General features: G+C 39.6%; 1 protein-coding gene across 1 annotated transcript in view; it reads left to right on the top strand.

The window, feature by feature from the left end:
• Positions 1-922: 922 nt before the first annotated feature.
• The window catches only part of TGFBR1 (transforming growth factor beta receptor 1), a 34,730-nt gene continuing 8,412 nt past the window's right edge, over positions 923-27,240 (top strand). The window contains exons 1-6 of the mRNA XM_088168283.1: positions 923-1,049; positions 8,198-8,449; positions 8,835-9,077; positions 15,024-15,254; positions 22,221-22,388; positions 22,894-23,050. Coding sequence (XP_088024409.1) covers positions 962-1,049; positions 8,198-8,449; positions 8,835-9,077; positions 15,024-15,254; positions 22,221-22,388; positions 22,894-23,050 — 1,139 coding nt within the window. The 5' untranslated portion in view covers positions 923-961. The remainder of the gene's footprint in view (positions 1,050-8,197; positions 8,450-8,834; positions 9,078-15,023; positions 15,255-22,220; positions 22,389-22,893; positions 23,051-27,240) is intronic.

The raw sequence follows: 27,240 nt of genomic DNA on the forward strand, positions 1-27,240 counted from the left end.
CAGGTTTTAAGATTCAAGATGCACCTCAGACGGGTATTTGGATTGAGCGAGTTTGCTTCCGATTCCCAGTTAACTCCTGAAGTTACGTCCGGACTGTGCACTAAGCTGGCAGCTACACCTGGCTCCGGGCACCGCTCTTCCCTCGCACGGGCACAAAGCCTGTGGGCTCCGCTGCTGCGGGAGGTCAAACCTTCCGCTCCGGGATGGCCGAGCGGCCGCAGGACTGGCTGCGGGAGAGCCAGGCTGTCCCGTGCCGCCGGGAAGGAGCGGGAGCGCCGGGAAGGAGCTGCCGCTGCCCTTGAGCTGCGGCCCCGCAGGACCGGCCCGGGGCTCCGCACGCTCCCCCTGCCCACCCGCTGCGCCTCCCGAGAGCAGCAATTCCTCGGCTCCCGCTCTGTTCCTCCGCTCCGGAGGCAACTCGAGGGCTGTCCGCATGCTTCCTCACTTGCCCTCCAGCGGCGCCGGTGCCCCCGGGGCTCAGCACCGCAGCGTTGACAGCGTGACCCACCCCGCCGCTGGCAGCGCCTTGGCAGCTCGCCCAGACGCAGGGAAGCTCCAAGCCCACCACCGGAGTCCCTTCGGGATTCTCGCCGAGGGGCCGGAGCGGCCACTCTCCCCCAGGGGCCCCCCCGGCCCGGCCCGGCCCAGCCCAGCCCAGCCCAGCCCGGCCCGGCCCGGCCCAGCTCCGCCGTGAGGGGGCGCCGCCGCCCCGCCCCGCGGCCGCGCGGGTCGCGCCCCGCTCCCGCCGCCTGTTGTTGTCGGGGCTGCCCGCGGCCGCCGGGGGGCGGGGCCGGGGCGCGCCGACCAATCAGGCGGCGCCGCCGCCGCCGCGTCGGTGGCATTCGCGGCCGGAGCGGGCCGGGAGGGCGCACGCAGCGCGAGCGCCGCGCCGGTCCCCGGGCGGGCGGAGCGGGCGCGCGTCGCGAGGCGGATCCCGGTTCCGGGGAGTCGCGGCCGGGACATGGCGGTGGCCGCTCGGCGGCTACGGCGGCGTCCCTGGGCCCTGCTGTGCCTGGCTGCGGCCGCGCTGCTGTGCCCCGCGGCGGGCGGTGAGTGCGCGCGGGGCCGGGGGGTGGGGGGTGGCGCGGGAGCGGAGGGAGGCAGCGGGCGCGGCGGTGGCGCTCGGGGTGGGGGTGGGTGAGCAGAGCGGCGGGGGGCGGCGGGTCCCCGCCGGTTCCTTTCAACAACATGGCGGAGGGGCCGGCTGGGGCGGAGTCACCTCCCCCCCACCCCCGGTGTCCGAGCCCGGCGGGGACCGCTCGGCCCTTTGTTGGCCGAGAGCGGCGGCGGCTCCGCGGGAGGGGCGGCGGGGAGGGCTCCCCTCGGCCCCCGCCGCTACTTCCTCGCCCCTGCCGAGCAGCGCTTCGGGCGGTGCGTGCCCGGGGTAACTTTCTGTCCCGGTGTCTGCCCGGGTGGGTGCGTGTGGCCTTGGCCCGCGAAGGCGAAGTTACCGCTGTCGGAGCTTCCCCGTGCATCCGGCTGCCTCTCCGGGAGCCCCGGAGTGCCCCCGGCTCCCGGGCGGGGTGCGGCAGTCCCCGGGTCGCCGCAGGGCGCTCGCCGCCGCGCCCGGAGGAGCGGGCGGTGCAGGGACGTGTTGAATGTGTTGAATGTCCCACGTCGCGGCGGCGACAAGGGGCTGCCCCCGCTGTGCCGCACGCCGCAGCACCGTGCGCTGCTGTCGCGGGGCTGGGGGGACAGGTGAACTTTATCGGTCCAACCCGCCCTCGCCGCTGTGCTCGGCGAGGACCGAGCCGGGTGGAAATTAAATGGTTTTGTTCCTCCAGCCTTCTGTACCTGTGCTTTTTAGCGAAGGAGATTTGCTATTAGAGCTGTGCTGTTGCAGAGCTAATGCATGAAACAGTAATGCATAACAGCATTCATAAATGCAAGATCTGGGTAGATTTTTCCTTTTCGTTTTTTAAAATGTGCATGTTGTTCTGCGGTTAGCAGGTTGGGGCATACGGCCTAATGGGTTATACAGGTGTTACCCTGCCTGAACTGATGTGGGCTTCAGTTTCATCTGTACTAATTTATATGATGAAGTCCGCGTTTTGTAATTAGTTCACTTCTTAAATTCTCTTGTAGTTGGATTATATGTTGCTTTGGGTTTTAAAGAGGAAGTGGAGAAGCACCACAACTTCTTCAGTTACCACTTTGAGACATCCCTCAGTCTGCATCTATACCATGCTGTTCATAATTCAATCTAAAATGGTAGTCATGCTGAAAAAACCAAAGTTACTTGAAGCATAACCTGCTATATTAAAATGTAGTGTTAATCACCCATATTCTTACTGAAGGTGATGCAAGATCTCTGATGTGGAAACAGTGAAATAAGCTTAAGTTACCCATGGGGTGTTCTTGAAAAGGTGCGGCGGTCTTTAGTAATTTAAAGCTTTCTTATGTAACACATTCAATTTAGATGTTGAAGGAAATTTTAGCTCAATTTGAGCTTTGAACTTTTTCCCTTTTAATGCCTCCCATCAATCAACAGTTTTCCCTTAATCTGAGGCATGAAATTAAGGTCTAAAAGCTTTGTGTGAAAACAAGGCAACAGGCTTCCATACAAAACCTTATGGGTGGAAGTGGTGGCATGCTACCTTTTATTTAAAGAAAGAGAAATCCTGTATGTTCAATGGAATTGGGAGGAATCCAGGATTCCTGATCCATAATTTATCCACAGGCCCTGATATGGGTAATACAGTTAATTTGCCTGAACATTGTGGTCTAAGTTAATGAAGTAATTCAAGGTATGATTTGGCTACTGGTTCTTCTTATTGTGGGTTGACAGAAGTTGGGCATTTTCTGGTTGCCTCTGCTGGGGGTGTTCTGCAATGTGCTGATGCTACTGAGTCGTCTTGTGATATGGCTTATACAGAGATCAGGCATGTAATGAATCCCAGCAGCGAGCTGAGCAGTAGAACAGCCTTAATTTTTGAGACATAGTCTGAAAACAAACTTTCTGGCTTTCACTGTGTAGGCCATAGTCTTTAGTCTTCCGAAGTTCTGGGGAGTCACCCCTTGGAAACTCTTGTATTCAGACAATTGCTTCTAACTGCAAATAAAGATAGCAGTCTGATTAATATGGGGGAATGAATTTAAAAACACAAGTGAAGATCTTTCTGTTTTCATAATACTTGTGAAATTATTATCTGGGCTTTTCACTTTAGCTTTCTTCAGTTAGCTTTGTTGTTTTGGTTTTTTGTTTGGTTTTGTTTTTTTTTAAAGCATATTCTTCAACCAGAGATACAGCAACAATTTGTTTCTGCTATCATGCTCTAAGAGTCATGAACATATCTCTGGGTATGGTTTTGGATAGAAGGCAAGAAATTAAAAGTGCCATTTGGCACCTACATTGCAGAGAATATAACATCACTCCTTTGAAGTTGGGATTTTACACAAGGTTTTGTCATTACTTGCAAGTTGTGGGTAGGGCCTTAATAAAGTAGCTTGTCTGTTTTCTTGGGTGCATCCCTTTGTTTGACAAGACCTGCTGTTTGCGCTGGAAGTTTTGCTTAACAAAGATGGATGAAATATATGTGAAAGTTTTTTCTGAAAACTTGATACCCAGTGCTGTTACTTTGCAACAGTGAAACTTAATTAAAGCCTTTGTGAGAAGAATGTGTTAGTGCAGGTCATGAACTATTGTGGTTTTAAAAACTGTACCTCTGTCCCGGATATTTTAAGACCTAAAGCTTTTTGTATCTTGAGCTAAAGGAGTTCAGAGATGAGTCAGGTGTATTGTTTGAGAGGATTGTCTGAATTACAGACTCAGAAGCTGACATTTGCACTGTTATGTATTATGCTTTTTTTTTCCTTCGGCAAGTTTTATTGGACATGGAAAAAACTACCAGTGAGCATTACAGCCCTCTTGCTCATATCCCTAAAAATCTGTTATTGTCTCTTTCACATCACAGCCTTGCTTCTTTATCCCTTGAACCTCTGCATCTTGTGGAACCAAGAATTGTGATTGCTCTTCTGATGAAGTTCTACTTTCTGGTGAAATTTTTGTTTCAAAAATTGTGTTTTCCATGGAGGAAGAGTTATAATATCGCAAGAGAAGTGTCTTTTTCAGCAAAATGTTGCTTTGGGAAGGCTGAGACTATTTGGTTTTTAAAAATTTGTAAAGCAAAGATACGTTATTAAATGAAGTATTAATAATGTGAAAATTTTAATTGTTCGTAATAAGATATGAGTTTGAGGTTTTTTTAGAGCACCGCATAAGTTTTAATTTCTGTACTGCTCCTTGTTAGCATCCTTTGGAAGACTATATCTCAACTTGCAATTTCCAACTAAAAATTCTTTGGCCGAATGTGGTGTTCTGCGCTAAACTGTCTGGTTGAAGTAATGATGCAGGATGTAAACAAATGTCATCCATAGTGATTCATAGGGGTTTATGTAACTAAAAACTAGTCTTTCTGCAACTTTTTCTTCAGAAAGACAGCAGATACAAAAAAAGACTGTTTCAGTAGGTAACAGTCTGGTTTTGATGTATACTTGTAAAAGTTGAGTGGCTAGAGTGTACTTAATTCTCTGTTCCCATTTTGTATATAGTATCAATATCTCAGCTCCTGGGAGCCAGATAATTTCAAGTCTTGTCAAGCTGCATAATTTCAGGGTTTCATTTGTGCTGCCAACTTGCTTTAGCCTCGCTGGGGACTTTCCAGGCTGCAACACTGATGCAAGAGAGACTTGGTAAAGGAAAAGCAACATTGTCAAACTCAGAAAATTGTCAACTGAGCTATTAGAGAAGTAATGGTATTCAATACAAGAGGTTAATCTTGTGGTATGAGATATGATAAATATGCTGTTGATAACTTGTATGACATGATAATGTCATAATGCACACACCCCCACCTTCACAACAGCATTGTTACTGTTTCTTTTAGGGTAGTCAGTCTCAAAAAGCAAAAATGACTATGTAGAATGGTAATGGTGCAGTGACAAAATGCAATGCACAAGGACCTACATTGCTATGTTGACCCAATTTCTGCTCTTGGCTATGTCCCTGACTGCCTGTATGACTTCCAGTGCATTTGTTTAGCTGTTTGTACTGCCATTTCCCCAACCTTGTATTGCTTAAACAGACATGAACTTTCACTAGTTGGTAGTGGAGCTTCATGCTAGTGGTTCCATCCAAAAACTGTTGTAATAATTAAAAAGAAAGTTCTCTGCCATGTACAGACTTGATTGAAAACTTTTTTCTCTTCTTCAGTAGATTTGAAAGTGCTCTTTGTGGTAGTAGATTTAAATGGTGTTTACAAAACGCATTGAAATGCGTTTTAACTGAAAGATTACTGCCTCAGGAAGATCAGCTTACATCAGAGTTGTCAATTTCTTTTTTTCATACCTTTCTATTATCAGTCCATACTAGAAATTTATATGTTCATTAGAGTGAACTTTGAGATCTGACTGGTTTCTGTCTGAGTTTTTAAAATTACTGTAACATTTCTTTGAGAATAACAGCGACTACTTAGACAAAAAGCAAAAAACTCTGTCTCCAAGAGAACAACAATATGGGGGGGTTGTTTGTTTTATATCAGTTATAAGCGAAATCACTTCTTTATTGGAACAAAGTGATTGAACTATAGTTGGTCACTGGCATCTCCTCATGCTGATGTTAAATCTCATCTATGATGTGTTCGTGTAGTTGTAGTTTATGTTCTTGACACACAGATAACTGGAGAATGAGAAATGGGCAAGAATATTCCCATTCCATATTCTCACCTCCTGGATGGATTGTTGCTGAAGGTGCTGAATTAGTTTACCTTTTACTAAAACATGGAAATTATACTGTTACCTGCTCGAGCTGGAAGGCATGAAGAACTGTTAAGTGGCCAGAATAGGAAGGGGGCTGAAGCATTTTTTAACGAGTTGTTTTGGGTTTTTTTTAAGAGTGTGTCCACTAGAGAGCAGCAAAAACCTGTATTCCTAGAAGCTTTGCTATTCAGCTGATTAGGCATTGTTTTCCTCTCTTGTGGGAGGGGGAGAGTAGCTTCAGAAGGAAGCGGTGATTTATTTGTGCCGAGGAAATCATTCCGTTGTGTGTGACAGTGAATTGTGTCTTGGCAGGAGACGAGAAGATAGTGGCATCAAACCGGAATAAAAGTATAAATTTTATCAAATGGCACTAAGTGGGAATTTTGTAGCAAAAGAGAGGTAGAAACAAAGTGAATGATAGGGCACAAAATGCTTTATTTAGTCATGGTTGGAACAGTGTATCTCTACAGCTTCACAGGACCAGGAAGACGAATAAGTGTAACAAGGGCAACCCGAGTGTAATCTTTCACTTCAAGCAACTTGGCCTCTGCCCAGTGACTCAGTGTAAATATGTATCACTGAATATCTGTCTCTTGCTGTAGGCATTCTCATGCATGTGCAGTTATCCTGAGCCACAATTACCGTTTAAATAGAAAAAGTCGTGGGTGAAGCAAGTGAGATAAAAGTGTGCTCACTTTCGAAGTTGAAAGAAATAGTGTGTGTAAATATTTTAGGAAATTTTTAATGGTTTGGATAGATTAAAAATAATTTGTTCAGGCATAAATTACCAAAGGGACAACTATGTGAAAAGAAATGTTAAATTTTCTTGTAATTAAACTCTCAATAATAAGACTTTCCTTACTTTCCTGATGAGGCAGGGAAAGATGTGCAAAAAGTGATGCTGTTAAGATTTACCTTCCTGAATGCCAGTTCTCATTTCATCCACCTTCTAGTTTTGTTTTTTTTTTTTTCAATAATCTTCATAGTAAAAAATAATTTTGTAATCCCATTTGTAGGATTTTCTTCCTCCCTTTTTCTGGCTGGTCTATGTTCTGGTGAATCTCTTGGAAACAGGGTTATCTTTCTATAGTGAGCCCTCAGCATTTGATCAAATCTCTTCAGTAACAGTAGAAGATGACTGACAATGATTTAGTTTGACTCAAAATCTTGGGGTAAGGGGGTGTTTTAAGAGACTTTTTCTCAGGATTCTGACTTTGAGATTACATACATGGATACTTGAGATCAGATTGCCATTTATTTAAATCCATGATATCCAGTGACAGAGTGGTTTAAAATCTAAGGCAATTAATGAGGTTATATTAAACTCTTGACTTTAAGTGAAATGCTAGATTTCAGATTTGGGGCACCTTTTGATTGCCAGCTGTTAATCCTCATCCTTTTGGTCTAAAGTTTTTGTATGTAGCCTTGAGACAGACTATTTCTATGGCTCGGGACATTTTTAAAATTTTGCTCATAAATGTTTTAAGGTTTTAAATTTGTCTAGGTTTCTATATTTTAATGTTTCTGGGCGCACATACACAAGTCCTAGCCAGCTTTTGCTCTTCACAGTTGAACAAGTGGACTCAAGATTTATTGGTACTTTTATCGTTGCTCCTGCACCATTTTCTGCATGGCTTTGGTGCTGTAAATGCAGGAAGGAGCATAGAAAGAAATTAGGAGTAGTAGTCTTCCTTCTCCAAGAACTTCTGCAATGTGAAGAATGAAACCTGATCATCTTGGAGGTGATTAGCGTGTCATTCCTGCTTCCCTCCCCATGCCCTTTCCTTTACTAGTGCAATTGATAGCTTTAGTAAATCACCACCTTGAGTAATGTAAGACAGCATTTTCCTGTGGCTTCATAAATAACAAGTCTAAACCACATTCTCTTTCTGTGAAAGGATCGTGCAGGGTTTGGTTTTTAATGAGGATTAAGCTGGTATTTGCCCTTTTGGCACAAAATGGAAACCATCAAGTAATGCATAACATATTAATCTTGGGTAACCAACAGCATCCGATTTGTCACTTACTCAAACTATACCTGTGGTTATTGTTTAAAAAATGGCATTATTTGTATTTGGTTTGAAAATAGCAGACTTGCATGCAATGTTGTTTTAAAAATCTAGATCTTTTGTAGGAGGAACTGTAGTGATGCTCCTTTACCTGGAAGAACAGCGAGGATTTTAGCCTTTGTCTTTTAATAAATTATTGTGTAAGGAGAGATTACTTCAGATTTAAATTTGACTTTCTTCTGCTCATCTCCCATTTTTTTTGTCCCACTAAAAAGCCTTGTAGTGTTGCTTTTTAGCATTGCTGTCCTATGTTTATGTAACCAAAAAAAGCCTTCTAGCATTTTCAATTTGTATTTCTTTAGTCATTCAAATTGTTTCTCAACTCGGAACATGTACCAATACTAACATTAATGTTTTTTTTCTCAATACAGAATTAGAGTGTTACTGCCAGCTATGTACAAAAGACAACTTTACGTGTGTGACAGATGGAGTATGTTTTGCCTCAGTAACACGAACTGCAGACAAAATAATGCGCAACAGTATGTGTATAGCAGAAATTGATCTGATTCCCCGAGACAGGCCATTTGTTTGTTCCCCCTCCACCAGAGATGGAGTCCATACTGTGTCTTATTGCTGTAACACACCTCTCTGCAATAAAGTAGAACTTCCAATTCCAACACCAGGTAAGGGGGTTGGGATTTTTGCTCTTTTCTTTGGTTTTGTTTTTTTTGTATTTTTTCAAACAGAATTCTGTAAGAGTGGAAGTTGTAGGTGAATTTGAAGGCCTAAAGTACACCTTGTGCTCTATAAACGCAATTTCATGATGCTTGAACAAGAGTTATAATCTTCTGGATAGGGATGTTAGGGACAGTTTTGAAGACTTAAATGAAAAGTGTAAATAAGCATGTTGCTTTTGTCCTTTGTAGTACTTTGCTTCTCAAAAAAGTTACTGTGCAAAAGTTGTAACAAATGTATTAAAATAATTTGAATATTGCTGTGGGATACTAAAGTTTAGTAGACCAAAAGGAAATTAATGGTCTTACCATTTTTCTTTTATTTAATTCTCAGGCCCTACTGCAGGAAAACCAGCTTCTAACCTAGGACCTGTGGAACTGGCTGCTGTCATTGCTGGACCTGTCTGCTTTGTCTGCATTTCACTGATGTTGATTCTATACCTTTGTCATAATCGTACTGTAATTCATCATCGTGTGCCAAGTGAAGAAGACCCTTCATTGGATCGTCCCTTTATATCAGAAGGAACCACTTTAAAGGATTTAATTTATGATATGACAACTTCAGGTTCTGGGTCAGGTAATGTGGCACTTCTAGTAGTAATTGCTCTGTGCTTAAGAGTCTTGTAAAACATCTATTTTTTTTTAATATTGTCAAATCTACTTAAATTTATAATTAAATTTAAGAGAGAAAATACTAGAAAAGCAATTTCCATGTACATTCAGTCAACATCAGTGAAAATATGTGGAAATAAGTGAAATAAAAGAAACACTGAATTGTTGCTGCTGTTCCTTACCATTCTCAAAGTAGCCTGATTTATGTAAATTATATAATGCAGGGAATATCAGAGTCATCTACTGTAAATGTTTTGTGTTCTCTAAGGCTGTTGTTTACCTTTTTGTTCTATTCAGCCTATCTAAACAACCATCTTCTGTGTTGCTTAGATAATTTTGTGAAGGGTATTTTTTAGCTTTAAACTATGGGTGTATGAAGAATATTCTGAATTCTGAGTTAATATTTTAGCCAATTCTTTCCTTTCAGAAGATATTTTTCAGTTGCAAATAGCCATTTCTGTGTATAGAATGGATACAATATGCAGACCATGTCTGATGAATGTCTGTCTCTTAATTTTGTGGTTTTCATTGTTTTAATTCTGACTTGAAGAGGTGTTGCTCTGGGAAGATGAGCATTAGTCTATTCATTGCATATAGTTTCTGCTATTATAACTCTTACCATTAATTTCTTATAGCATTATGGTGGTCTGTGTCACAGAAATGTTGTTTAATAGGTGTTGTTAGGAGATGATGTGCCAGGTAAATCATTGCATAAATTGATTGATCTTTGGTCAATGTTAAGGAGGGAGACATCAAATTGTGTACTCCAACCTTTTACCAACCTTCTACTATGTAAAATTTAAAATAATTTAATACTGAAAATTATTCCTACTACTTGCAAACATTGTGTTGAGACATCCATGTCCTTTCAGAACACTTTCTACAAAGAAATTCTGGTGTTTGATTCTCAGCTGATGTATCCTTTATTTTCCTGGAACTGGAAAAAATTAAAACAACAAAACCCAATCATCTAAGCTCCATTTTTTTCCCAAGGGCAGTAACTGATAAAATTGTTTAGAGTCCATTGCTTTGTCAAATAAAATTCATGTAACTTGCTGGATGTGTTTAAAATCTGGATCAAAAATTCATTTTAGTCATACCCTCCCTCAAGAAGGTGAGCTTGCACTGGGTGTGCAGGTCATTATGTTCCAGCTGAGAAAGCTTTTGTGTGTCCAAGAAGATTTGATCCTGATAAGGGTAGTTCTCTGGTTAGAACTGGAGTTTTTGTAATTTGTGTTCATATCAGTTTTCTTATTTACTAACAGAAGTAGCTAAGTCAGATAATGAAAGTGATTAATAGAACTTCCAATATATTGGGCTAGAGCTTGACAAATGCAAACGCTGGACTTAGGCCTCCAATTATGTTTGTTCTAGGAGTGGTATACAGTAGTCAGATATAGATAATATGGAGGAGTCAGAGATTTACATATCTTGGAATGCAGAAAATTTTGATGTGTATATATAATTGTTACACTATTAGAAGTGTAAAATTCTCTACTTAATGTCTGCAGAGCTAAAAATTTTCTAAAAAAGGCTGAAAAAAAATTCTAATTAAAAGTCAACCTTAGTTGTCAATTGGTCTTTTCATTCACTATCAGGAATATTCCTTCATTTTTCTTCTGGCCTCCTTACCTGTGATGAATCTGAACCTCTTCTTGTTTGAAAACTCTGGAAGTATTCCTTCAAAATAAGCTCTTGAAAAGCAGGGTATCCAAGTTAGAACAAACTTATGATTCTTCCTTTGGAATACATGGCTAGAAACTACTGACTCTTCCCTTTGCTATTTGCTAATTACCCTTTAAGTAAAAGGAACATACTAGGGAATTGCTAAACTTTCACAGCTGAATTAAGGGCACTCAGGCTGGTCTAGACTCCCAGAGCACCTGACCTACTATGGTATTTGAGCATTGGCTACGGTGAATGCATCCAAGGAATAAAACCAACAAATGTGGTTGAATTGGACTTGTCCCTAAAGAAGCCTCTTCACTAATTTGCTTTTGTGCTTGAAAGGCTGTAAAATAAGGCTGGATGTTTCCTTAAAAGGGATCTTTTAGCTTCAGCTGCAGTGAGTTCTATGTTGTTGAGCTATTTCTGAGACAAGTATTAGCCTTATTTAGTCTTCTCTACTTCACTTTGATTATGACAGTGAAATAGCAGATGCTTCAGGTACATACTTTCTGTACTGTTGGCAGGGTGTGTATTTGCAGTGACTTGTGTCACTTTGTCTCAAAATTAGTCAATCAATGACTATACAAATTCACAATGCCCTAGCACTTGAATTGATCACTTTTGTGTGTCCTGAATTATGTCTGCAGCATTTGAATCTCATTGAAATGTATATTTTAATCCAGACTTTGGGTACAGCACACTTAAAGTTGGGAAGACTGTACCATTATGGAATAAAGTGGGGGTAGAGAAAAGGATCTCCAAAGGGAGAAAATCAGAGCTGCTAGTTAAAACAGTGCTTAACCCTGTCAGAAACTGAACTGTCTGAAACACATGGTTTTGGGACAAGAGGTTGCCAAAACACAATGGAAATGTACAGAACAGGCAAAATAAAAATAAAATCCAGACCCAAGAGGCACAGCTACGGAATTGTTTACTTTGGTGGCCCAAAAGCCATATTCTGCTCTTAAATTCATGCAGAGAGACCAGAAGAGCTCATAGTAAAATAAAAATTATTCTACCAGTTTTGTTAATTCAGTATTCTCTGAGAAGTGTATAAAACAGAGAAATAATCAGGACTCTAAAATTGAGCTTCCTATTCAGACCAAAAGGGAGTAGGCTTCATTTGCTGCAATGATGAATAGTAAGTTGCTATTAATTATTTGGTCTTGGCTTACGTTAGTGTTGCCATGTTGTTCCATGACGAACAAGACCTGAAATAAGGAGATACTCCATGAAAGGAATTAATGAAATATCTAAAATAGATCCTTCTGGTGAAGCTACAGCTTCTAAGAGAGGGATTTCAAAGTCTCTTGGCGCTGAGAATGATTTTCAGATCATGATGCAGATCTCTAAATATCAACTACATATTGTATAGACAGATGGGGACGCCCATCTGTTACTGTCTTAACTCACAAATAACAAAGTCACTTAGTTACAAGGGAGTAGGAAGAATTGCCTACAGCGGGGGAGAAGCTTTGGATGGTATTGGTGGGTGACTTCCAGCAGGAACTTAAGCTATTTAGAAATCTAAAGGGTCACAGAAATCAAGGCAAAGTTGAGTCAGTTGAAGTGAATGTAAAGCTCTTTAAAACAATTTGCAATTCATACAAGCTTGAAGGGAATAAGATTTTTCACAGTTCATGGAATTTTTTTTTTTATTACTCATTAGAGGAAGTCTTCTAGGCAGAGACTTATGAACAAGAAAAAAATTCTAGCAGCTGCTTTTGTTGGCTAACTGTAGTGCTCCTGAACTTAATTCCTGAATTATTCTATTTAGTTACAAACTCCTTGTGCATTGGAAAGTCACTAAACTAATCACATCAAGATATGGAAAAGAAAATGAACTTTCTTTTTTTTGTTAGACTCAGAAGGCTTGAGGATACTTTCTAGTATAAGAAAATGATGATGAAGGTTTCAGGATTAAATTGGATGACAATGGCAAAATGCAAGGTGTCAAACATTGAGCTGCTGTTGAATTTAATATGGGCTCAAATTTTCTTATTCTCCTGTTTGACAAACTGGCTATCATTTTTCTTCATGCACAGTTAAAAGAAGGTGTATCCAAGAGCTTGGAGTACAGTTGTGCCCAATGTGTCTGTGAAAGGCTGAGTCTGTAGCTGTCTCCTTGGGAGATGCTTTTCAGGCAGTCTGGTTTACAGTACAGCAGTTGCTCAAGTTCCTGGTGATACAGGGCTGTGTTTCTCCTATAGCAAAATGAGGAAATTGCTCAGCTGTAACAGAAAGTCTGTAATGAATTGCTATGAATGCAAGATAAATATGGATTCCAATCTTCTGGAAGCAGCAGTAGTAAGAGAAAGAAACAGAAGCAAGTTGAATCTTCTAAATATTGTAAAAATAAATATACGAGTAAGTGGATAGATCACAGTAGGGTTTTTATCCTACAGTGGCATGTTAATGTGATGAATGGGAGTTAGTAATGTGAAACTGAAATGCTTTGTCTAGAAGGTTTACAGGTTAGTATATGTTTAGCAGATAGCTGATATCCTTGGACATATTTTAAACAGTGAGAGATGCCTATAAAAGGTGCAGGAAGTTGAGAACAGTGCATCTGAAAGTGGGAATATCTAGTTTTCACAACTGTATGGCTTATCACCCATTTCAGGTACACAAAATCAGCTTGTATTTGACATTTGCTTATAGATTTTGCAGTAGTGCGTAAATTCTAAAGAAGGAACTTTCTCTGACCAATGAAGTCAATTTTAACATTTTCAGGGTTGAGTTTGGTCCTGTGGTTGGTCTAATCTGGCCTCTTCTGCATTTCAAAAGTCTGTCCATAAGGTTAGGCTTCACAGAAGAGCCTCTGTGATTTGGGCATGCAGCACAATTCACCTGCAATTTTTTTGCACCTGCAATTTTATTGCAGTGAACGTTTTAACTTTCTCAGTAGAAATAATTACAGCACCTGACAATGATGAAATTGCTGGTGTGATGTATATTTTTTTTTTCCTTCCTGTCATCTTGTTAGGTGTATTGTCAGCATAGACCATGCAGAAAATTCCTGTAGGTCTTGAATTTTTGAGGAGCTCTTCTGAACACTGCAGTGTTTTAATTTGCTCTTCTCAGACTGAGACACAAGCGTGACAATGCTGTCAAGCAGATCATTCTAGTGCTGCTGTTAGTAAAAAATGTCCAGAGGTGGACAAGAATTAATTATCTGAGCTATTAGCTGGGATTTATTTTCTATAACATAAGGAAATGCAGGTGTTCTGTCAGCTCTTGGAACAGAGATTATAGAATAATAGATTACTTTGTAAAGTGTTTGGTTTAAGTGAAATAATCCTATGCCAAAAGAGCTTATTGTAAGCAGATAACCTGGCTGATGCTTTGATCCTGCAGTGTAGTATCATTGTGGAATCCAGTGACAAGTCCTGGAGTTACAGCAGGAAATATTTAAAATAAACAAAAACCCAGCCTGCTTGAGGGATACCAGTGCTGCTTGATGTATAAAATTACTGAAGCATACCAAAGAGGTACTCTGTGTTGAAAGCATGTAAATCTTTTAAAGCTATAAAACTTTCATGAATGTAAACATTTTTCTCAATTATGATTACAGTGAGGTGCACAAGAATGGCCTATAAAACAAGAAACTTGCATTACAAGGACATTTTCCTATTTTACAGTTATTCTGGATTACTAAGAGGCTATTGGCACACTTGGGCACGAGTGTGGATTTTCAGCAGTCAGTGTTGCTGATAAGTGTAGTTTAACTGACTTAGAAATGGACTATCTGGTGATAAGCCAAGTGAATTAATCAGTAGCAAAAGTGCTCTTAAACTGCTTTGCCAGGAGAGTTATGGACAGATCCTTTTTCCAAAAATAAAGAAAAAGCTCACATTTGTCGCTATCAAGCAACCAAAAATACCCCTAAACCTGGTCCTAACTGCCTCATCATTGCTTCTTTTTTTCATTTGAATAAAACCTTATGGATCAGCAAGTGACAACATTCCTAACTGAAAGGAAGTTTGTGTTATGCTTTTAACAACCATAGAAATAGTTTGTAGCATAATCTCCTTGAGTACTTGTTAAGATGGCCTTTTAAGGGTGAAGGCAGAATCTTACCTATGTGCTTGCTAGCAGTTCTCAACATGCAGTTAAAATCTTAGAGAATATATGCGTTTTAAGAAAAACACCCTAATAGAAATAGGATCTCGTATTCAATATGTGGGATAAGTGCTAATTATGTAGAGTGATATTTAAGGTTAATGTAAAATCTTCTTTTTAGGTTTACCTTTACTTGTGCAAAGAACAATTGCAAGAACGATAGTACTTCAAGAAAGCATTGGTAAGGGTCGCTTTGGAGAAGTCTGGAGGGGGAAGTGGAGAGGAGAAGAAGTTGCTGTGAAGATCTTCTCTTCAAGAGAGGAACGGTCATGGTTTCGAGAAGCAGAAATTTATCAGACAGTCATGCTACGCCATGAAAACATTCTTGGATTTATAGCTGCAGACAACAAAGGTTGGTGACACCATGAATTCATTTTGCTGATCCTGCACCAGGGGAAAAAGGAGTTGAGGATCCATTTAAGAGTAGCAAAAAATAGTTTTGTTATTGGAGTAGTTCAGGATTTGGTATGCTTTTTGAAACTTTAAGGAAGGAAAAGTACATTGTGTTGGGTTTTTTTCCTGAAGAATATGCTTTGTTTAAATTTGTTTAAAATGCTTTGATATCAAAAAGGAGATGCCTTATCCTGTGGGCCCATACATCTGCCAAATCCTCATACCTGTCATTACCTCATAGCCTAATAATATAGATGTGTGGGACTGAAAGATCATGTCTAATCCTGTTGTCCTGGTATAAAATAGGAGGTAGAGGATTATTCTTCAGGCTGAGTTATGAGACATTATTCTTTTAGAAGTCTATTTATTAGAAAATAAATTGCATAAATGGAATTAATGAATTGTTTCTAGTAGAAAAAAAACTACACCTCCTTCCTGAAGCTCTCCTGATAATTCTTTAATTATCCAGGAAGAAGAACCATTTTTTCAACTTTGATTTGTTGTGATTTTGGTCAGATTTAAAATTTCTTGAATATTCCTGTAATTCCAGTAAAGATGCAAGAATCTGACAAAACCACGTTTTGAATTCCTTTCATTAAGGAGAGCCAAGATATTAAGATACTGTTTCATTCAGTTATTTTCATGTTTCACCACAAGTGGCATTTGACTTCTTTGTGAAGAACGCATTAACAGAAAATTCTGCCACGTTAGGAAGGAACCAATTCACACATGTGCTGAATTTTTAAAGGGCTCTCAGTTTTGTGGGAAATTTCTAAATGGTTTTAGTGAGGGCCAAGTATATGTGTAAAGTTATTTTTAATTACCATTAGATGAATTTCAAGTTTCTATATAAATCTGTAAAATTGGAACAGAATCCAAGAGATTATGCAGAACACTTCTCCAGGAAAGGGTTGTCTAAGTTAACTTGCACCTATCAGATATTTGTGCAGCTTGTTATTCTGCAAAAACTTGCAGGTCAGCACCGTAGCAGGCAACTTTTTCCTGCAGCTTACTGTGCTTGCCATTAGATTTCTTATTTTCATGTCTAGAATTGTATTTGGTATTACTAGCATCTGCAAGAGCTTGAGTTTGCTCTGGTTGGACTAGGGGAGTATCTGGAGCCTGGATTTAAAATTAGATCAGCTTCATTACAGTCATAAATGTCTGCAGAAGCTTTAGCTTCTATTTCTCATTTAAAAGCATAAAGGATATATTGCAATACCTTAGTTGTAACTTTTCACAGAATCCATCTGTGGTTAAGTATACCAGTGTCTCATTTTGCCTGAAACTTCCAGGTGGTTTGTCCTAAAAATACATTTGACTGCTGTGAAGAGGAGGTATGAGGAAGCTTTCCTAAATGGTTAGGTTTTTAAAGTAATTTCTGATTTGCTGGTTTGTGTTGCAGATGCTGTAGCATTTGACTTGGTCATCTTTAGTTTCCTTGTAATATAATGTGATATGAAATTGTTTCTGGTTTTTCTGTTAATATGCTTTACATACAAAGAAGGAATCCTTAACTTACAGGTCATGGCATTATTTGAGATTTTAGGTCTTCAGGGTAAGGCTCTTCTACTTTACTGAGAACTAGTTGGTGCCTGGTTTTTGAAAAATAGATAAAAATGTGTTTTGAAAATGCCACTATTCTTGACTGTGTTCTCTAATGATATTGCTGTCGGAGCAGATGTAGAAATCTCTGTTCTTTTTAACCTAACAGTGCAGGCTTAATTCATAGTATAACCTTCTACATTCTCTCAGTGAGGAAATATGTACACACCATTTGCTCTCTGGGCTAAGAATTCAGTCCTGAATATTGAAGGAGGTTAATACTTCAATTCTTGTTTAGAATACTTCAGGCCAGCTGTATCCCATTAAAGGGAGAACACAGAGGGGCCATTATGGTTCTCCCAGTTTAGCAGGTGCACTATTGTGGTCCTCTGAAAGGAGGTGTATCACAGCATGGCTTTAGGGACCAATGGCTTAAGAACACATAAGTGTTCCAATGGCTTAAGGAGCAGTCCTTCATTTTAGATGTTGGTGCTAACTGCTAAACTGAATGTTTATGTGGTGCCAGGTGCAAGATTATGTAATTGTTCACAGCAGTAATATCTGTGGTGGGTTTGCATCCATTCCAGCCTAGCTGGAATGCACAAAGTCATTAGACTGCAAGAATCTGTGTGTCTGAGGTACTGCAAAGATGACTGCAGAGATACAGGAGTACTAGTAATTTTAAGGTTAGCAAAGGACTAGTAATAAAGCTGTAGAACCAAGGCGTGCTTTAGTTCTTGCTGCTGCTGAAGGCATTAGTAAGGTCTTTCCTCTTACCATAGCTGCAGTTTTTCACAACAGCTGAGGAACTTCTGGCTGGCTGTTTAGTGTAAAATTGGTGGAAGGGGTTCCTTTGGGTAGGAGGGTGTGTATTTAGATTAGAGCTTGTGACCGAACTGCTGTCTTCACTCCTTTTTCTACTACACTATTCAGACAGTCCATGTGCCTTAATGGCACGTTCTTCTCTTCTACTTCACCAGACTTGTATCGTGTGCAGGAAGCTACAGGAGCTGGTCCAATCTGTCTGCTTCCAATCCTGTAATCTACTGGGAAACAGGTGCTGCAGTTAAGGCAGCTTGAGGCCTGAGAAGCAATGAATTACTTTAACTGCAGTTCTGGAGTTCTGGTCTGCCTGACAAGCACTTCTGTGTTCTGGGTAGCTCTTTGCATAGCGAGTGTGTGCAAACTTCCAAATACTGCTAGGTCAGGGAAGTTACTTTCAGGGCCATGTGTTGTCTTGTTTTGAACCATCTAAACACACAGTTTGTTTTGTGCATGGTTTTTTGTTTTGTTCTTTCTAACCCAGTTACTTGAAGGTAAAGTGTATCAGGAACGACTTATCTGTACTAGTAGCAAAAGTGTAGTGTCAGCAACTGTGGCTTACAGTACTAAATGTTTCTCTGCATTAGCTGGCATTTGTCTGTAGGCAAATTGCAATAAGGTGAAGTCTTGCACTGCACACTTCCAGATAACTTAATGCACTAAAATACCTTGACTTCCCCATTCCTTTCCCTTAACCGAGAGCTGCACTTCCCTATGCGATAGTTTGGTTCAGTCAGAATACCGTTCATGATAAGTAGATCCCCAAAAGTGATGTTAAACAATATGCTGCAAAGAAATGAGCAGAATTCCTGAGAATTAATTGAGAAGTAAGATTTCAGCCATTTATTCTTTTTGACACTCTGGCTTTAGCCTGAGAAGAAGGAACCTGCACAGCTCAAGTGCTTTTCATCGTTTAGTCAGATGACTGTGTCAATGTGATAGAGTCAAGCTGTTATGCTAACAAGACACCAGTCATGCTCCAGTCACTGACAAAAGTGCTATCTCCCTGAATATCTCATTTCTAGGAGATTTCTAGTTGTAAATCCCATTCGAATCTGATATTTTTGCTTTTTCCTGTTGTTTACATTACATATTACATTATCTACATACTAAAAAAAGCTAAATCTCTGAAACACTTTTCTACATAACACCACAGAAAACATTTTTGTTTTGCTGGTGTTGATGTGAAAAAAATATTTGCACTTACACGATTCCAGTCAATTGGATTTTAATTGAAACTAGATGATATATTTGATAAAGCAATTGTATAAATTCCTTTCTTCATGAGTCAGCTCTACTAAGACAGATTTTGCTTGAACATCAGAAATATTTTTCCCAAACTAATCAGTCTCCTGACAAAAAATCTGAAAGCTTCTTTTCTCAGAATTTCAATTTTTTTTTAGAGTTAAAAATGAAAATCTTTTACTTCTGAGTGATCTTGGCAGTATAAGATACTTTCAGGTCTCTTGAAATAGCTGAAATAACCATAATTAATCTCTTAAATATATTTCCAATAATGTGTGTAAATTTTTTACTATTCTGAAATTGTTTGAGATTCTTGATCATTGTGTGTATATAAACTAAATTAGATTACCTAATCATGGAAAGCTGGGCTACTGTTTGTAATTACTGTTGAGTGTAGTTACCTTTTCCTACCTGATAATGCAAATCCTGTGATTGAAAGCTTCATGGCAGATGCTGTTTACCGTGCAGCCAAAAATACTCAGGGTCAGGTTAATTATTACTAATGTCAACAGAATAATAAGATTTAAGTTTATTGTAATGTGTTCTGCTTAGAATGGTAAACAAATGTAGAGCTTGTCAAATATAGCAAGGCAAGGAAAACTTAGTAGTTTTCTAATTTAGTAGTATCTGTTCTGATAGCTGGATGCTGGACCTATTGCTGCATTTCAGCTTGCCAGTAATTAATATTATTCATGTAGGTTTGGATGTAGCACTGTCTCTTCTTAAGATCTGGTTGAAGGGTCACAAATATGGCATATAATAGGAAAAAATCATGGTTGTTCTCGGACTGGATGGTAAGCCCAACTTCTATTTCTTCTCTGGAAAGAAGGTAGAACTTGGAATATTCCAACTTGCAGGTAATACACAAGATAAAACTGAATAGAAGGGTCTGTAACCAGCAGCATATTCCCCTCTTAGGAGGAAACGTAGTGGTAAGAGGTGAAGAAGTTTATGCAAAGGCACCGTAGTCTTGAATCAAAGCTGTGATAATTCTTCAGAAACTGACACCTTTTATAGAGCTATTTAAACACAATTGGTCTGGTAAACTAATTAAAATTAGTTTTATTTCCCTCCTTACAGCTGGGTGTCTAGTACAGACACCTGCTGAGGTACCCCACTCCTAAGAAACAGGAGAAGAAATTAAATACAAGTAATGAGTGTGTATGATGTTAATGCTCAGGAGAGGATTATTGTAGGCAATGTAGGGTCATAACTGATGAAGCAGTAGACTAAAACTGAATAAAGAAAATATTCTCACATGATAAGGTTAATTTACTTGGAACTTCTGCAGCTCTTTGGAGCTCTCTGATTATGTCTATTTAAGAACATCTTTTCTGTGCCTGTGAATTCATACCAGTTTCTAATGGTTCTGTAAGATTGGTTTACTGAAACCAATACTGTTGGATTGATTCTACAGAGACTATAAGTCTCTTTAGAAAAAGTCACATTTAATGGTATGCTGAGTTCTATGAGTTTGTGCTTGGATATTGCCAAATAGCAAGAGATGCAGCAGTTCTAATGAGAAAATAACTGAAGATTTTTTTTTAAAATCTTTTATTTCCATATTCTTCTTTTAAAAAACAAGACTTACAAACTTACCTGTCCCTTGTGTGGGCATAAAAGACTCTTCCTGCTGCAACAGTAGCTTTTTACCAGTCTTGTACAAGTTGGAGTATGTGATGGATTTTTTTTTTTTTTTTTTTTTTTTTTTGCCTGTTTAAACAACTTAGTTGAGACTATCCTGTAAATGTAGCAAGCCAGAGTTCTCTTTCCACTATGGGAATTGTTTGAATGTATATTAATCTTTTTCCTACTCTGAAGTATTTGGAAGCCTTTTAATTTTGGTGGGGTTTTTATTTTTATCTTTCATTTTTTAGATTTTTTTTTTTTTTTAGAGCATCACTGGCTTCCTTAAAAATATCCAAATAAAAGGGGTGTTTGCAAGTTTTCCCACCCCCACCAAAGTGTCAAGTTAAAGATAAGCACAAGTGTTTCTATAAAGGTAGTGTCCATCAATCTGTAGAGCAGGCGTTTTGTGCTTCTGACTTCTCTGGACAAATGTGTTCCTTAGAAAGTAAAAAATTTTCAGTATGTTTATGATAGGAAATAAGTTCTGAACTTTCCTCCCTTTTTCATGTTCTTCATGTTTAATTCTTGAGCAATCTTTGGGGACTATCACATAATGAGACATCTTTTTTGACTTGTGCTGAATGTTCTCACTTGTTCTGAGAGAATAGGGGCTATATAATTCAGAATAGGAGTCCAACTGATATCTTTTATGAGATAACTGCTCTTCTAAAGAGATGAAAGACTCTTCTATAAAAGAGGCTGGCTATAAAAACACTTTTCAAGTCTGCCACAGGAGAGGTGCTTTTATAACACAACAAAATTGAAAAATCTATTTGGTGGCAGGATTCTGGTTTCTTTTCTGGGTATATTTCTACTTCTTAGGTAAAAAATACTTTTGCTCCCCTCTTGATTTGAATTCCTTTGATAGCCTTCTTTCTGTGGCTTAAACTTAAAGGTATTTTGTGTTCACTGCTTTAATAAGGTGAACAATTAAGTTCTTATATGTCATTTGTATGCCTTGGGATATCTACAAATGTATTGTGACCCATCTTGTTTGTCATAGTTCAATCAAAAGTCATACAGCAAACTGATTTCCTCAGTGCTTTTTGCTTTCTTTACCTTCGTGCCTCCTGGAAACCTCAATTTTGGCCAGCAATGTGGAGGTCATCAGAGGTGGGATTTAACTTTGTCTGGTTGCTGCTTCTACTTCAGGAACAAAAATCCACGTGAGAATTGTCTCCCAGGCTGAGGGCATATCTGCTCTTAGGGAAGACTGAAGGAATTAGGGAGCAAAATTTGAAACTTTTTTTTTTAATAGTTAGCCTGGACAATATTGTGCTAGACTGATAGGATTAGTTTTGTGTCATGCATTCAGCACTGTTCTTTGTGCCCCCTCTAGCAAGAGAAAGGGAGAGGAAAGGTCTGGCTAATAGAACAGTTCACCCTGAATATACACCTCAGAATTATAGTGACATCAGTTTTCTATGGTTTGTGTTTTAGTTTAAATACAAGAATACTCACTAAGCTCTTCAGAAGCTCTTGCATGGTATTACCAGCCCTTGCAGAGGTGTCTAAATGTTACAGTGATAGAAGAGTTTAAGAGTATAGTTGTAAGAGTCTAATTTACAGAGGTTATTTGTAGACCATAACTTGTGCTTCACAAGCATTGTATAAAAGTGGAACATATAGTTTATTTGTAGTTTGTGTGTATATGTGTGGTATTCATGCCAGTTTTATTTTCCAGACAATGGTACATGGACTCAGCTGTGGTTAGTGTCAGACTATCACGAGCATGGATCACTCTTTGATTACCTGAACAGATATACAGTAACAGTGGAAGGAATGATAAAATTAGCTTTGTCCACTGCCAGTGGTCTTGCTCATCTGCACATGGAAATTGTTGGCACACAAGGTAATCTTAAAATTATTCTGCTTGTCATGTGGATAATACTGGTTGGTTTTTAGTTTTCTTTAATACACATAAGTAGCTCGCTCTGCTCTGTGATGATTTCCAAATGAATAGTACTTCTTAATTTGAAAGGCTTTTTGCCTTCCTTTCTCTGGTATTGTGATGTAACAACCCTTCCTTCAAAAAACCTGTTAAAAGACACCAAGTAGTGATGCATGTAATATCTTAACTTTGAGTTGAGACAAAGTTTGAGTAGGATGTGTGTGCAATAAATACTTGCTGGAAGAGGGAAAGGAGCAAGAGTGGTGTAACACAGTAAACATGAGAGGCACTTAACTGAAAAAAGCCAGACAATCTATAATGAATGATTTCAGGAGGTACCCTGGCGCAGATAAGGTGTCAGAACTGGAAGGAGTTCTGTAACTTCAAACAAAATTTTGTACCAGGCTTAGAATAGAAGCAGGTTGGTTTGGAGGTTTTTTACAACTTCTGGTTTTTTCCCTTACAGGCAAACCAGCAATCGCCCACAGAGATTTAAAATCAAAAAACATATTGGTGAAAAAGAATGGAACTTGCTGCATTGCAGACTTGGGATTGGCGGTTAGGCACGATTCAGCTACAGACACAATTGACATTGCCCCAAACCACAGAGTGGGAACAAAAAGGTAAAATCATTTATGTGATGTGTCAGGCAACTCTTATTATAAAATGCTTTGTTTTTTTCTTGTCCCATATAAATTTGTGTTGATAGAAATATAAGCAGCAGGAAAATGTAATGGCAGAGTTCTTAGGCACTTCCTTGCCAGCTGGTATTTTAGTTAGATGGTAGCGCTTAAAAAGCACATTCAATGTTGGCATGTATAAAGTACTGAAAACTTGCTAAGTATTGTAGGGCACAAATATGTATTAAAACAACTAAGAGACTTAATGACTGACAATTCTAAAGACTTCAGTGCTCTTTCTTTCTTCTTCTTGCCACGTGTTGCCTGGAAATGTTACTTGCAGTCCAATCAGGAGTGTAAGACAGATATTGATAGTGACAGTAAAAAGCTGTGGTTTTCAGTGTGAAGCCTGTGTGGAAGAGCATACAAGGTGCAGAGTCTTGGACACGGGCTGTCTTGGAATCACACTTTTGAGAGAAATGCAAGAAGTTAAAACAGTCATCTTTGTCATCTAATGCATAAATAGAATCTTAAGTGGATGAGTCAATATAGTCTCTCTTAAAAGCTTTTTCTGAATTTGGAAATACAGGTTTTTCTTTCCCTCAGAAGAATTCAGAGCTGTTTAACTAAGTCAGTGCAATAACAAGTGCAATAAAACTTACTGTCAGTATCGTTGGTGAACCTTCAGACAATAGTAACTGGAAGCTATAAATAAATTTCCCTTAGTAATCCATGCAACTATACAGCATACAGAAATAGCAGCACTAAGAGTGAACCACAGCATGCATTTTGAATGTGGACAACTTTTCATTCTTCTGATGCCTATAGGTTCAGTGCTGTGTCAAACTGGGGTTTTGGACACTGCTCATAGAGAAAAGTGTGACAGCCAAGCCCATATGCCTTAGCAGTGTTGGAGAAAATTGTGTTGTTGTTGTTGTTCTCCAGTTTATATATCAAACATTTATATATTTATATATATATCCCTTTAGTAAGTGATACTGTGGGGTAGGGAGTTGGTTGGGGTTTTACAGTGAACTAGGGTGCCCCTTGAGCTATGTCGTTTTGGAGGGGGGAAAAAAAACATTAAACATTATTTTAAGGCTCATTTAACTAAAGCTTTTAGAATATGTACTGAAAATTTGTTTTATTGACACTCACATTGCTGAAGTTCCTTTGTTTTAAACCTCTGCTATACTAGTCCTTTGCCAGTTTTAAAAGTACCACACAAATGGTCAGATAATATTTATTTTCTGAATGACTCCTAGATTATAAGGTACTGAGTATTATTCCTTCTCAAAGTCTCCAGTAAACAGCAGGCTTACTTGGGAATTTTTCGTTGCAAATTTAGCTGCTTGCAGGGTGCGTGCCACGTGTGATTTTGAATTTTCTACTACACCTACATACAAAGAAAAATGATGTACAAATCAGTTACTTTCTTTAGTCTAGTTGTTGGAGAAAGCATCCTTTCAGCTGTGTTTGCAGATCCCACTTACCAGATCTTTTCTTGCATAGGCATTATTAAATTGCTTGTTCATCTGCCTTATGCTTCTTCACAAGGAAAAAGCTGTAGCAACTCTTGCTTGCTGCAGTGGGCAGCAGGAGAGCTAAATCTGTTTCCTCTTTCAAAGACATTAATCATTTCTACCTCTCTGAAAATTGCTTGGTCTTGTAAAAGGCTTAGACCCTTCCTCTTCTTCTTGTGCCTTTTTAGGTAAGTAACTGCACCTCTGATTAAGTTTTCATACTACTGTTCAAGTCTTACCTGTTCAGTGAAGGCTTTAACTCCCACTGATTGCCACTGCTGGTACCTCTTCTGCACACGGAAGCTCTGTGTACAAGTTCAGGGAGATTTGGCAAAGTCTGTATTTTTCTAATGGTTGTTGTAAAAATATATGTCTAAGGAGCAAGCAGACTTACTCTCTTGTGTGAGTGATCAAGGTGTTGAGTCAAACTGATGATCCTTCTTTCTGACTGAATTTTCTGACTTTCTTTTCTATTCAGAGGTTTAGCTTACCAGAGGGGTGAACTGTGTGCTTTCACAGCTCAGCCCGCAACATAAAGCAGGGAATGTGAGGTTTAAACTGAGAAGGAAGTAGAATCCCTCTCTCACTCCCTGAGGCAAGTAAAAAATCCCTCATTCTCCTTCTATTTTTTTTAGAAGTGTGGTTCAGCTGTTACTTTTGATAGTTCAGATAGGTTGTGTTTTAAAAAGAAGTTTGGCAGCAAATTCTTACCGTGGGTGCTTCTCTGAAGTTTACCTAAACAAAATATGGGTAGAATTCTACCTTGTAGAGTATAGACTTGAAGGGAGATGCCACTCAACATGTTGTTTATGGCCCTGTTTGATGACACAAAGCTCCCTATATGTTGTACAAGAAATTTAAACAGCTAGTATTGAGCTTTTGAACTGAAAGATGGGAGAAAGAGGTCAGCAGGTACCTAAAGATTGGCAAGACCATGCTCAACATACTTTGTATGTATTCTTTGTAGACTTATCTTTTTGTTCTTGGATGATGTTGAGCTGCAGACCTTGCTCAGAAGGCCAGATTTACTCTCTGTAATAGAGTTGCTGTCTCCAGCACCTAAGGTACTGCTTCTGCCAAGCCATGCATTTCCAACACATAAGCTGACAAGGAGATGACTACTTCTCTCTCTTTTGTCTAACAGCCATGAAATGGCTGAGCTGCTGACCTCACTACATGACCCTCCTTGCCTTTTGCCTCTCTTGTTCTAGCAATAATCTCTCCACAGTCATTCACCTTTCTGTGTCATGGAAGCCAAAGCAAATCTAAATGGAGGACCATGGTAAGAGATCCATTTGCCAATGGACCTCACATGGGAGGGAGGGGATTTTTTGCCACATTCAGGCCTCTTATGGTCTTTCCCGTTAAAAGCCTTGTTCTTTGGCTGGCTCACAGAAGTTGAGGTAATCTCCTTTACTGCTTTGTTCAGTGTTTCTGGCTGACATCTTGTGCCATGGTTGGGTTTCTAGTTTGTTTGTTTCTTTTCAGGTCCATCATTCTTTTCATTGTCATGTCATCTTAAGATAGATGAAATATTCTTTCTGCTGGGCTCCAAGATAATCACTTACAGTGTAAAGCAATGAAGTGCCATAAGAGTATCCAATAATGCAGAATCCTTGGAGAGTATTAAAGCATTACCACAGTCTTGCATTCTTAATTGAAACACTTTTGGTATGGATGGACAAGAACAATTTGAGCCTTGTCCATATCAAGAATTGCAACAATACTTAATAGGCCACTTCCACTCAATAAATACTGTCAAAGTAAACCTTGCACTCAAATTTAGACAGTTGTCCTCTACTTGTGCTGTGTTTCTTACTTATGAGGAGTTTGTATGCCTTAGGAGAGCTATCTTCTCAACAAACTGTTGAAGTTCTGGGTAGTTCAGAACATATGCAACTATTGGTTACATTTTTTTACTTATCTTGATAGCCCTTGCTTCCTTGTATCTATGTAATGTCTGTAAGACACAGTAATGTCTTCGGAGACTTCTGAAAGGTGTGATAGTCCAGAAATTTCTTTTAAGTAGCATCTCTTGTATTCTGCCTACCATGCCTGGTACTGGAAAAGAAAATCCTGCTATGCTGTTGATTAAATGATACTGTGTCTAGGCTTCTGTGGCTGTTCCAGAGGTAGAGCTATTGCCTGACACTGTATTCTACTCCAGTAATTTGCACATGTTGCTTTTGCCAGTCTTCAAAGCCCAGGTGCCACTGTTGGCCTGCTTCATTGATATGTCAGCTTGAAACTGCTGGGGTGGTGGTGTGGAAAAGCACACTGAGCTCTGCTAAACATCACATACTGGATTTAGCTGCCAGAACCCTGGCAGAATGAGAGAGCAGTGCTACTACTGATGCTGACTTGATGCAGCAAATAACATTGATTCTTGGAGCCAGTGGGGATGCTGCTGTCAGTAGCTCTTGCAGTAAGCTCCACACTGACATTTTGCTTGATGTTCCCATGTCAGACTTACTCACTAAACAAGGTAACAACCATTTGGATGCCATGACTGGTTTTCAGGCCCTGTTTCTTAGAGGAAAGTTTGTTACAGATTTTTCTCCTTGCTGGAAATATGGGTAAATCAAATTCATGAGCACAGTTTTTAATTTGTAACCCACAAAGGATTTACTAGTTTTTTTAAAAATATGGTTTAGGGTGGGACTTGCAGAC

This window comes from Sturnus vulgaris, chromosome 1 (assembly GCF_052056855.1).
Source record: "Sturnus vulgaris isolate bStuVul1 chromosome 1, bStuVul1.hap1, whole genome shotgun sequence".
NCBI lineage: Eukaryota > Metazoa > Chordata > Aves > Passeriformes > Sturnidae > Sturnus > Sturnus vulgaris.